Source organism: Polypterus senegalus, chromosome 9 (assembly GCF_016835505.1).
Source record: "Polypterus senegalus isolate Bchr_013 chromosome 9, ASM1683550v1, whole genome shotgun sequence".
NCBI lineage: Eukaryota > Metazoa > Chordata > Cladistia > Polypteriformes > Polypteridae > Polypterus > Polypterus senegalus.
In genome coordinates this window covers 172,586,995-172,600,205 of record NC_053162.1, presented here as the reverse complement: position 1 = coordinate 172,600,205, position 13,211 = coordinate 172,586,995, and the positions used below count along the sequence as shown (strand labels likewise).

The 13,211-nt window shown below is 41.0% G+C and overlaps 1 protein-coding gene across 1 annotated transcript in view; it reads right to left on the bottom strand.

The window, feature by feature from the left end:
• The window catches only part of LOC120535995 (hemicentin-1-like), a 222,098-nt gene that overhangs the window by 19,341 nt on the left and 189,546 nt on the right, over positions 1 to 13,211 (bottom strand). The window contains 4 exon segments of the mRNA XM_039764259.1: positions 5,446 to 5,565; positions 5,716 to 5,775; positions 5,980 to 6,220; positions 11,771 to 11,892. Coding sequence (XP_039620193.1) covers positions 5,446 to 5,565; positions 5,716 to 5,775; positions 5,980 to 6,220; positions 11,771 to 11,892 — 543 coding nt within the window.

Below are 13,211 nucleotides of genomic sequence, written 5' to 3'. Positions count from 1 at the left end.
GGGAGATATGTGATGGTCATGGGAGACTTATCTAACTGTAAAATGATTTTGATAAATGTTTATGCACCTAATGTTGATGATAAGGAATTTATACAAAATTTATTTGCATCCATTCCCAATCTGAACACTCATAAACTTATAATGGCTGGGGACTTTAATTGTGTTCTAAATCCACTTTTAGATAAGACTTCCTCCACAGGGGAACGCAACTAACACCGCAAAGATAATTACAAAGTTTATAACTGATCACAACTTATCAGATCCCTGGAGGTTTTTAAACCCAAATTCAAGAACATATTCTTTCTACTCACCAGTACATCATTGCTACTCAAGGATTGATTACTTCTTTATAGATAATAACTTCTTGCCTAAGATTAAATCTTGTAAATACGATGCTATTGTTATTTCAGACCATGCTCCGATGATCTTGGAGCTGAAATTACTAAGCCCCATACACTCACCCGCAGATGGCGTCTCAATCCGCTTCTATTAGCTGACGAGAATTGTACTGAATTTATATCCAAACAAATTGAATTCTTTCTAGAGACAAATACATCCCCTGAGATCTCTGCAGGAACACTCTGGGAAACTCTTAAGGCCTTCTTAAGAGGACAGATTATCTCATATCTTTCCCACAGAAATAAATCCGCGAAGAAAGTAGCAGAGATAAAAAGCGAAATTACTAAAATAGATGAAGAACATGCCAGACTACCAAGCGAGACTCTACATAAGAGGAGGCAGGCTCTACATTCAGAATTAAACCTCTTGACAACTAAAGAAACCGAACAACTAATTTACAAATCCAGACATCATTATTATGAACATGGAGAGAAAGCTAATAAGCTTTTAGCGCAACAAATTCACAAGCAAGAAGTGCAACGCAATCTCGTAATTACTAACACGAATGGAGATAAAATCATCGAACACAAAAATATAATGTACACTTTTAGAGACTACTATAAATCCCTATATACTACTGAGTTTAAAGAAGACAATATACAATCTAATGCATTTCTGGATAAATTACAGATACCACAAATTGACGCTATTAGTGTGGAGGAGCTCGATAAACCTCTGTCATTATCAGAATTACTGGATGCTATAAAGTCACTCCAAGGTGGAAAAGCAGCAGGCCCTGATGGCTACCCTGCAGAGTTTTACAAGAAATTCTCCGCTCAGCTAGCTCCCTCCTATTAGCAACATTTACAGAAGCCAGAGATAACCAATCTCTTCCACAAACCTTTCGCCAAGCACTAATCACTGTCTTTCCAAAACAAAATAAGGACTTATTACAATGTGCATCATACAGACCAATTTCACTTCTGAATAACGACGTTAAAATACTCTCTAAAATCATAGCTAGAAGGATGGAGAAAGTGCTCCCTCAATAATATCACAAGACCAAACTGGATTTATTAGGGGCCGACACTTATCTTCAAATCTTCGACGCCTGTTTAATGTAATATACTCACCAACTAAATCAAACACCCCAGAAATATTATTATCATTGGATGCAGAAAAAGCATTCGACATGATTGAATGGAAATACCTTTTTACTATTTTGGAGAAGTTTGGGTTTGGCCCGAACATTTGTGCATGGATTAAATTACTGTATACTAACCCAGAAGCTTCAGTTTGCATCAATAACATTTGCTCAGACTACTTTAAACTAGAACGTGGCACAAGACAAGGATGCCCTTTGTCACCACTGCTGTTTGCAATTGCCATTGAACCACTGGCAATACATTGTCGAAATACTGATCAGATAAAGGGGATTAGCAGAGAAGGACTGGAACAGAAAATCTCATTATATGCAGATGACATGGTACTGTATATATCGGACCCAGAAAATTCTGTGCCTGCAGTCTTAGCAGCACTCACAGAATTTCAAAAGCTCTCTGGTCTCAGAATTAATCTGAATAAAAGTGTACTCTTTCCGGTGAATTCGCAAGCATATAATATTAGATTAGACACCCTTCCTTTTATCATTGCAGAACAGTTTAAATACCTCGGGGTAAACATCACAAGTAAACATAAAGCTCTTTATCAACAAAATTTCGTTGTCTGTATGGAAAAAATTAAACAAGACTTGCATAGATGGTCAACCCTTCATCTCACACTAGCTGGAAGAATTAACACTGTTAAGATGAATATTCTTGCTAAGCTCCTTTTTTTTATTTCAAAACATACCAATATACATTAATAAATCGTTCTTTAAGCAATTAGATTCAACAATAACCTCATTTATTTGGAATTCTAAACATCCACGCATCAAAAGAGCGACCCTACAAAGACAAAAGGCAGAAGGCGGCATGGCTCTACCTAACTTCCAGTTTTATTACTGGGCGGCAAATATACAGTCGATAAGAACCTGGACACAAATAGAAGAACATACACAGGCATGGACCGCAATAGAAGTAAAATCCTGCAGTACTTCTTTGTATTCCTTGCTTTGTGCTCCAATAAACACACGTTATCGGCAATACACTAATAACCCAATTGTGCTCCACTCACTTAGAATCTGGAACCAATGTAGAAAGCATTTTAAGACGGAGAAGCTTCTTTCTGTGGCACCCTGCAAAAGAACCACCTCTTTCAACCCTCACAAACATATGCAGTTTTAATATCTGGAAAAATTTGGAATTAACTTGCTTAGAGATCTTTATATAGACAACGTCTTTGCATCCTATGAACAATTACGTTCCAAATTTAACATTCCAGCTACAAATTTCTTTCACTATCTTCAAATCAGGAACTTTGTTAAACAGAACCTTCCAGATTTTCCTCATCTTGCACCCTCATCCACGCTGGAAAAATTATTGCTCAATTTCAAGGAGTTAGACTCCATCTCTACAATATATAAAATCCTTTTACAATCCCTTCCTTTCAAAGATCCAAGAGGACACTGGGAAAATGACCTCTCAATTAATATATCAGAAAAGGAGTGGAAAGTAGCAATGCAGAGAATTCACTCAAGCTCCATATGCAAAGCATATAATTATACAACTCAAAATTATATATCGAGCACATCTGTCTCGACTAAAACTCTCCAAAATGTTTCCAGGGCATGATCCAACCTGCGAACGTTGCAACCAAGCCCCAGCCTCACTAGGTCACATGTTCTGGGCCTGCTCCAAATTAACATTATTCTGGACAAAAATTTTTAATTACCTCTCAGACAGTCTTGGACTCACAATCCCTCCTAACCCATTAACAGCTGTGTTTGGGGTTCTTCCAGAGGGTCTTAAAGTGGAGAAAGACAAACAAACTGTGATTGCATTCACTACACTGTTGGCACGCAGACTTATTCTGATAAACTGGAAGAACCCAAACTCTCCTCTTTAAGTCAGTGGGAAACTGATGTGTTATATTATTTAAAATTGGAAAAATCAAATACTCAGTTAGAGGATCTGTGCAGACTTTTTCAAAACATGGCAGGATCTAATCAGTAATATTTTGAAATGATTTTATAAAGCACAGAGAATTTGTTGATTTAGGTATTTTTAAAAGCCTTAAATTTTACACCGTTTGGCTTGCTCTCTCTCTCAAGGGTGGGGATCGATCTGTTCTTAGCATAATTCTTTTTTTTTGTAAAACTTGATTGCTATGTATTGATTGTAATAAAATTAATAAATAAATAAAAAAAAAAAAAAAAGAATGATTTAAGATATGAAGAGGTAGGGTAACTGATGGCAAAGGTGGCAGGGAATGAGAAAGGTGTCTGTACCCAGGCGCCACACGGCCACCCTGCTGGTCACTGCTGAGAGTTGATTCTACAACAACTACTACTATTACTATTATTATTACTAAGGTGTAGTGGTGCCAAAGTGATTACCACTGTCTCCTTATGGGTGCAACATCTTGGATAAGAATCCCACACCCATTGCTCTCTGTATGCAATTTCAGTGCTCTCCCATAATCTCAAAGACATGAAGGTTAACTGCTATCTCTAAACTAGCTCTATATGGGCAAATGCAGGTGCAGCAATGGAGTGGCATTCTGTCCTGGGTGAGGTCATTTGATGACTCTGTCATGCAAGTGCACATCATGGCCATCTTTTGGGCTCAGAATAGGTAAGCAATAACACCTAAGTCAAGTGGGGTGTGGTCCCCGGCCAGGGCTGGAGCCCGGCCGGGACGCCCAGGAGGACGTGAGGAGGGCTTGTGCCTCCTCCAGACCGTGAGGGGGCGTCCGTCCTGGTTCTGTTGGGAGCCACGGGTCGAGGGCATGGAAGCCCTACCCTGTAGGGGCCCGTGGTCACCGCCAGGCGGCGCCCCAATGCCGGTTCATCCCGTGTGGCCCTCGGCCGGGGATGGAGCCCGGCCGGGGCATAGAGGACCAGAGGAGGCGTGTGCCTCCTCCAGACTGAGTGTGGGCGTCCGTCCTGGTTATGCAGGGGGCCTCGGGTACAGGGCTTGGAAGCCCAGCCCTGTAGGGACCGTGGCCACCGCCAGCGCGCCCAGTGCCTGTTTATCCCAGGAGCCCGGCCCTTCCGCCACACCAGGAAGTGCCGGGGGGAAGACGACCGGGGAGACACAGATGGCTTCCGGGTGCACGGCCGGCACTTCCGCCGCACAGGGGTGTGGCCGCTGTTAAGTGCCGGGAAGCAGCTGGAGCCCATCCGGCTCCCCATAAAAGGAGCCGCCTCCCTCCAGTCATTGGTGGAAGTCGGGAGGCAGAAGGACTGAGCTTGTGGAAGGACTGGAGGCGGCCAGGAAGGCACAAGGACTGTGGGCCCTGGACTTGGGGGAATCAGTGCAAGAGGCACTGGGGTGTGTGAGTGCACGAGACTTTTATATTATTGTACATAGTGTAAATAAAAGTGTGTTGGGTGTGAAAATGTTGTCCGTCTGTCTGTGCTGGGGCCAGCGTTCACAGGGGCAACTCATCATCACCCACAGTTTAGAGGGATGTCACCTGGAGGACATCAAGACTCTGCCTTATTCAGGAGGCTATGATAAAGGCCAAGTATGTGATAATTCGAGGACCTGCGTCTCTAGATATCAGAGCTCTGTGAAGAGCCTTTAAAACCTTTGCATGTTTTGCTATCTTATTCTGGCTTATGCCAGTACTTTTACACCCTTGTGCATCTTTTCATTTAAACCTCTGTCCACTTATTAAACAGGACTTCCTGGTTGATGCCCCAGACTCTTTGGGCTGACTCTTCTCATTTATTTTACAACTTTAAATTTGCCTTGGTGTGACTGTGGGTGTTTGTGATGGGCCTTGCATTGAACTGGCACCTCATCCAAGGTGTTTCCTGTCTTGTGCTCTGTGCTGACAGGATGGGTCTCAGCACAGATGTGATTCTGAAATGAATTATTTAGATTTGGGAATGTCCGTATATGTGGATTATTATTACTGTTCTCCTTGTTTCTTTTAGTATCCATGTTAAAAGGGACATGCTGGCACAGAAGTACTCTGGACAAAAATAACCTTCCCCACCTTCACAGTTCCGACCATCGGCCGCGATAAGAAAGCCACTGGGACAGGAGCAGGAAAAGCCACCCATGAAATTGTGGCAGGAGTGTGAACAGGATGACAGGGCAGCACATTCATTCTCATCTGAGCAAGAAGTAGGAGAGAGAGAGAGAGAGAGAGAGAGAGAGTGTCATGAGTAGCCAAGAGCATCTGAAGAGTACAGAATCCAATTACCATCATGAACTTGACCCAGTGGCACATACTCAGACCTGAACTGGGAAGCACTTTTATTACCTGAACAGTAGGAGGCAGAGTCGAGGACAAAACCATCTGGGCACTGGTCTCCACGGCCATCTGTGGAGGCAAAGCACATTAATGTGAATGTTCTAATAGTCATGTCACTCACATTTAAACTGGGAGAATAACAATCTGAAGATGTTCCTCGCCATCATACATCAGACCTGTTCACTTTACACCACAATGCCAGCCTTTACTCATGTAGCACCTGGAATAACCACTAGGAGGATACCCATTTGGGTTTCTAATACCTAAACTGACCTGGAACATGAAGTGAGGTGCTAAACTGGAAGTGCACTTCCTGGCTCTGACGGTGATAGTTTGCAGAAATGCTGCGGACTCGCAAAGTCTGTAGCAGAGGACCCCGAAGTCCTACACTCTCCTCAAAGATGATGGAGTGATTGCAGCGCAGGGATAAGAAGCTGCGGTCCAGCAGGAGGCGCTGTGTTGACCAGGCATACAGCTGACCACTTCCAGTCTGGGTGTACGATTCGCTGAATTCCTGGAGGACAGAAAAAACAAATAAAAATTGAGATCAGGTAATTAAGCAGGGATTTGTTCTTTTTGGTGTGTCAGGAATCAATGGAGGCTCTGATCGGGGCGCTCAAGAGACTGAGTGAGGAGTCTGAGTGTCTGGTCTTGTGAGTGTTCTGATAAAAACCAACATCCAGGCCTTTAATGACCTCTTGGGCACGGCCATCAGCAGGGTGTCTGTCTGCGGAGAGAGTGTCGACCTCGTCGAGAGGTTTACTTACCTCGGCAGTGACATGCAGGTCTCTGGTGACTCTTCCTATGAAATCAGTAGATGGATTGGGAGAGCATGGAGGGGTCATGAGGTCACTTGGAAGGGGTGTGTGGTGCTCCCGATATCTATGTAAAAGGATGAAGGTCCAAGTCTTTAGAGTCTGGTGCTTCCTGTCTTGCTCTATGTTTGCAAGACATGGATGCTATCCAGTGACCTGAGATGAAGACTGGACTCGTTTGGTTACTGTGTCTCATCCCAGGAAAATCCTTGGGTACCGCTGGTTTGACTTTGTGTTGCTCATGGAGTCCCGAATGAGGCACAATACCTGCATTGTGAGGGAGCGTCAGTTACGGCACTAAGGCCATGTGGCGTGTTTCCCCGAGGCTGATCCAGCTTGTAGTATCCTCAATGTTGGGGATCCAAGTGGCTGGACCAGGCCAAGGGGTCGCTCACGTAAAACCTGGCTGTGGCAGATAGAGGGTCATTTCTGGAGGGTGGGACTGGACCACATGTCTGCCTGGGGGGTTGCCAACCGGGATCCCAAGCTGTTTTGTCGTGTGGTGGGTACGGCAATGCAATGTACCAGTGCATGCTCCCCAACTTGACCTGACTTGGTGTGTCAGGAACTTGGGGCAGATGTGATTATCATTCACCCCCCACTTTGTTCAAGGCAGTGAGGTGGAACCCAAGGTGGTACTATTTTGGCTTGCCGCCCATTAAACACATTTTTATCCCATTCTATTTGTCAAAATGTCTTTATTTAGCTGTAATAGTGACCTCCTGGCACAGAACCATATTCCACAAAGCAAGTTTAGAGAGAAATCGACAGACTGGGTATATTTCAGCATGGTTGGTAACCAAAGCAATTAAATGTCACCTCTTAGGTCACTCCATAACAGACTAAAGATGAAGCTTGGTGTAGTGTAATGTGATGATGAGATTTCATACAACTCACAATCAATGGGAAACTGAAGCTTTGGTAAAGTTTTTTTAGCATATCTAATGTAGTGGCATTATTAATTACACTGTTGTTTAAATTGATTTGATATGGTAATTGGAAAATGGTGAAACATTAAAAGCTATACTGTCCATTGAAAAGTGACAAGAATTAAAAATACATCACATTAAAATTATTATGGTATTGTTGGAGGCATTTCTAGAAGGAGCAAAACATTTCTTTTATCATTTAAAAAATGTACAAAGTGGAAAAAACTACCGTATATATTCGGGTATAAGTCGGGTCTTGAAACCTGAAAAATCGATTATAAAATCAGACCCCGACTTATACGCCCGTTCATAAATGAGACACTTACATTTTTTTTTTACATCTTATTTCTTCCTCCAATCTCACATCAGTTTCTCAGGCACATCAAATTTTGAAGCAGCAATGCAGTTACCAATTTCTTTCGCTACCTCAACAACTTTTCATTTAAAACCAGCTTCATATTTCCTTCTCATCAAATGCTCCAACGTAGATAAGGGATGCTCTTACGATAACCTTACATTAAAGATTACCCTTAGATCTTCAAATGAGTGTCTGCTTATTATTCCAAGAGCTAAACGTAAAAGAAGTGGTGAGGTGGCTTTCTGCTGTTCTGCACCTAAAATCTGGAATAGCCTGCCAATAGGAATTCGCCAGGCTGATACAGTGGAGCTCTTTAAAAAAAACTGCTAAAACCTCATTAGTTTAACATGGCTTTCTCATAGCTAAATTTTAGGTTAATCCTGATACTCTGTATATGCATTTAATTACCAATATCATTCCTGGAGGCTCCGTAATCCGTACTAACCCCTACTCTCTCTTCTGTTCTTTTTCCAGTATTCTGTGCTGTTTTGATCTGTGCCACCACCACCCGATCAAAGCACCGTGAGATCCCTACATTAATGGATTAAAGGCCAGAAGTCATCATCAAGTTCTTCCATGTGAACCCTGAAAACCATGAGGACTGATTGAGATCATTTATGTTAGGTAGAATGCCTAGAGGGGACTGGGCGGTCTCGTGGCCTTGGTACCCCTGCAGATTTTATTTTTTCTCTCCAGCTGTCTGGAGTTTTTTTGTTTTTTCTGTCCTCCCTGGCCATCAGACTTTACTCTTTATTCTATGTTAATTAGTGTTGTCTTATTCTACTTCTTACTTTGTCTATTATTTCTCTTTTCTTCATCATGTAAAGCACTTTGAGCTGCATTATATATATGAAGATGTGCTATAGAAATAAATGTTGCTGTTGTTGATAAAGGTGTATGACGGTGTGAGATGCAAAAAACACAAATCAGTGCAAACGTCGGTTCAGAATAGTTTGGGTAGTACCGTGTGGTCACGTAGGCACAATACATAGAAATAAAAGGCTGTGTGCTCTGTGGTGACTCTCTCAGATTGGCGTTAGCATATCATAATCTCTTGGACTAATAATGTGAGTTTTTCGCATTCGACTTATACGACCGACAATATAAAATACCAGAAATTATACGGAAAAATCAAGGCCCGACATATCCGCTGGAGAACTTATCTGCGAATATATATATGGTATGTGAAATGTGTAAGTGTAAGGTTTTGCTTAGCTATGAGTGTGTCGATAGGAGATGAGAACCATTTTAAATGAAATGTACAATGCAGATCTGTTACCATAATGCCTGTATGGTTTCTTGTACTGTTTCTAAGCTAAACAAGCATGCTGTGTTGTTGGCTTCCATTTATGATGTCAGAACTGTGAGCTAAAGCAGCTGGTTTTGGAAACAAGATTTCAGCTTTACAAACTTTGGAAAATGGCAAAGAGATTTATTAGATCAGTAATGAAGCTGATTAGAGGTGTTTCTGACGTGTTTCTGATCGGCATCTGCTTATAGAACTACAGGACAGTCTAGGCAGTACTGTATGGTGAAATGCCACATTCTATTTGATTTTGTTTATGACACCAGCTACTTGAAAAATGCTTAAAGATTACAAGATTACTGCCACAATATTAGTAAAATCTGTAAATGTCCAAAAGAAAAATGATTATCTATTGGAGTCAAAATCACAAAATTCTATAAATATGTAAAAGAAAAATGAATTATTATTTAATGGAGTACAAATCATGTAATGAGAATAAAACATTTACTCTCTTACCGATTGGAGTATTCCTGAGGTCCACTATGCTCGAGAGACTAAATAAACGATCTACTCATTTTAACTGACAAAAACCACGGCTTTCTTGATATTTTAGTTTATAATTTAAAAACAGAATAAGAATTTGAAAATCTAACAACATCATTAAAGTTCGATAAATTCTGAAAAGAATGATACCAAACATAGATATGTAGGTTTTAAAATTAGCCCGAATTAAAGCGTGACAAAAACATCACAAAAAATCATTGCACTTTTAGGCTTAGGATTTTATTAAATATACTAGACATTAAGCCCGTTACAATAAGGGCGCTAGAACAGTAGTGCATAAACATTATTAGGAACAGTCTATATTAAATGGCAAGGGACCTTGACCTCATTCTGTTTGTTGTCTTAATTTTTTTGTTAAAAATATTTTTGCAAGAAGCCTAAAGTAAAATAATATTAAAAATAAAATAGAACCGTATTTGACAATACAGTAAGTATAATTAATATTGCCTTAGTGTAAAACTTTATAACAATCTGTAATACACAATATCTGAAGAAGATATTTAGGAAAATGTTTTTATTTTTTTACCTCAGGAAATTTTTCAATAAAATTTCATTATAGACAACATTTTTTGTAAACACTCTTGTTCAGGACCATCTACAACGTTGACAACAACATCTGTAAAACTTCTAACTCTTGATAATGTAACATATAACTGACCGTGGCTGAATACTGGTTCTGGCAAGTAAATGGCAACTTTTTCTAAGGTTGTTATGGCAAAGGCTAATGTAACTGGAAATTGTCGCCTTCTTATGGTAAAGGGTAAATTAGTAGAGGATGGAGCCAAATCAATACGGGGAATATTCTGACGCTCATTTTCTTTTTTACAATCGATCTATTTGCTCGTATTTTTCTTTGTCTTTCAGCCTTTCTTTTGTTGATGTTTACTTGCTGAGCTGACCGTTCTTCCAGGAGATGTTACTTATATACGATTTGAGTGTCTGTGTCTTTTGTCCTACTTGATGTGTCCTTTTTTTTTGGGTGGCATGTTGTTAGTAGATAGTTAGTTAGTAAACATGCACGCAGCAGTATGTGTGGCGTCTCCCCAGCAATGGATTTTATGTGCGTGGCCGCGACTACCCAATCAGCACTCTCCCCAGCGATGCTGTCCTTTATTTGCTTATCATGCGAGGCCGCGGCTACGCCATTCACTGTGTGCCCAGCTTCTGGTGTGTTTGCGTCCACGGTCTCCCCAGCGATGCTGTCCTTTATTTGCTTATCATGCGAGGTCGCGGCTACGCCATTCACTGTGTGCCCAGCTTCACTGTGTGCTCACGGTCTCCCCAGCGATGCTGTCCTTTATTTGCCATCATGCCGGTGCTCACTGTGTGCTCAGGTGTGTGTGCATCCACACTGAGCGCACTGAGCCTTGCGCATGCGCACTTCACCAAAAGACACACACACACGGAGACCTGGACGCACACAGGGGTTTTATTAAAGAGGATATAGAGTAGATATGGTAAATAGATTATGAAAGGTGTGTTCCATGAAGTCGAAATCACTAATTATAAAAAGTACCAGCTTGTAAATCAGTAAACCTCTAACATTAATTGGCACCAAGATGTTCAAAGCAATTTAATGTAGACGGAAAAAAAGGCTTCACGTCAAGATCTTTTAGGATCACCCTGGTCTGCTGCTTCTCTTGAACGTCTCATTGAAGTAAGAGCTCAGATACTACATGCAGCTTTTAACATGCCAATAAATAATGATCATTCAATTGCACACCTCAATAATTCATTGCATTCAGCCTCTTATTTATTCCTATAGTGTTCGCTTTTCACTAGCAAGATACTAAAGATACAAAACATTTTGTAATTGAGATCTACCAGCCGAATAGAAACAGTTAGTATACAAATTGGCAAGTATGGTCTGGTACCCGTAAAGCTGATTTTCATACTGTAGCTTTGAAGTGAGATTTAATGCTTAAAAAGTCAGTTTGCCTTCAACAACCCTGTGGGATCATCCATGATGTGACCAGTCCTTGAACACCTGATGGATAAGGGAGCTCAGATTGTATGTTGGGTTTATTTACAGTATATACCAGCAACAAATACGACTACAGGACAGCACAGACTCTTGGCAGTTCTTTCCAAGAAATCTGAAAGAGTAGCAGTATGTATGAATACAGAAGAGCCATTATGGCAACAGACTAACCTGCAAGGCCAAATTGGCATCACTCAAAGTTTCTGAAACAAACCCATTCAGAACTACATCCACTAGAAGTACTCCATCTGAATCCAGGCCTCGAGCCACATGCGTCAACTTCAGGATCTCCCCTGTTTAGAAGAAATTACAAAAAAAAAATCAGAGCAGGGCACTTGAGCAACTCCTGTAGGATTATTAATGGTCAGTAGGAGGCGATGTTTAAGTCAAATTCTGTGACAAAAGGAGCCAGCAGTCCGGTAGAGGGATAACAACTGGTCAACTAGTAGGATGATATGGTGGTGTTGTGGTTAGTGTTCCTTGCCTTATAACGGTGTGGCTACATATCCAGATGCCCACCTCAGGATGACGTCCTATTAAAGCTGTTGCTTCCTTACAGTTCTGGAGTCCTGGATTCAAATCCTGGCCCGGTTGCTGTCTCTGTGTAGTTTGCTTGCACTACTCAGGCTTTCCCAGATTTACTCCTGGGAGATTTGTAACTCTAACTGGCCAGGTGTGGGAGTGCATGATGGGACCCTTCAGTCGACTGGTATCTTGTCCAAGTTTGGTTTCGTATCTGGGATGCTGAATCTGAAAGTGAATGAGTGACTGATCTTAAGGTGCAGTGTAGTACTGTTGTCTTACAGCCAGGGTTTATTCACTGGTTAGTATTTGTTTTCCTTTTATATTTACATTTTTTGAAGAATTTTTCATGTTTTTATGTATTTTTTAATAGTATTGTTATTTTTTACTGTTAAAAATGTATGTAATGTGTATTCAACATGTATTTACATTGCGTGTGTTTTATGGGAGGAACCCCAGGAGGTCTGACATCACTTTATATTGAGGGGGATGACCTCTGCAGTGGTTTATTAGCTTTATAGATGGAGCACATTGTAAGTACTGATTTTCTGGTTCTGGATTCTTCTCTTACTGTTTTTTGGAATTTAGTACTGGATTGTACTTTTTGACTTGTCCACCTTGAATTATTTCATTAAAAAAATCCTTTTTGTGCTTCTTTATATTTAATTTTAATAAATTCTCATACCATGAATACCTTCATCAGACTGTCAGAACTGCTTTGTACCCTTAATGCTGTCTCTTTTGATAACAACGTTTTTCACCAGGTCAATGGAGAGTGGTGGCTGTGAGGCTAGGGATCTGCACTGGCAATCGGAAGGTTGCCGGTTCGAATCTCGTAAATGCCAATAGGGACTCTGCTCTGTTGTGCCCTTCAGCAAGGCCCTTAACCTGCAATTGCTGAGCGCTTTGAGTAGTGAGAAAAGTGCTATATAAATGTGAAGAATTATTATTATTAATGGAGTTACAATGGGTAACTGAATGGGACCTACTGTAGCTATGGCAACACCTTTGTCAACTGGGTTGAAGAGTATGGCTTTTCTTCCTACATAGGTTTTGCACTGAATGTGTACAAAAAAATATATTGATGATT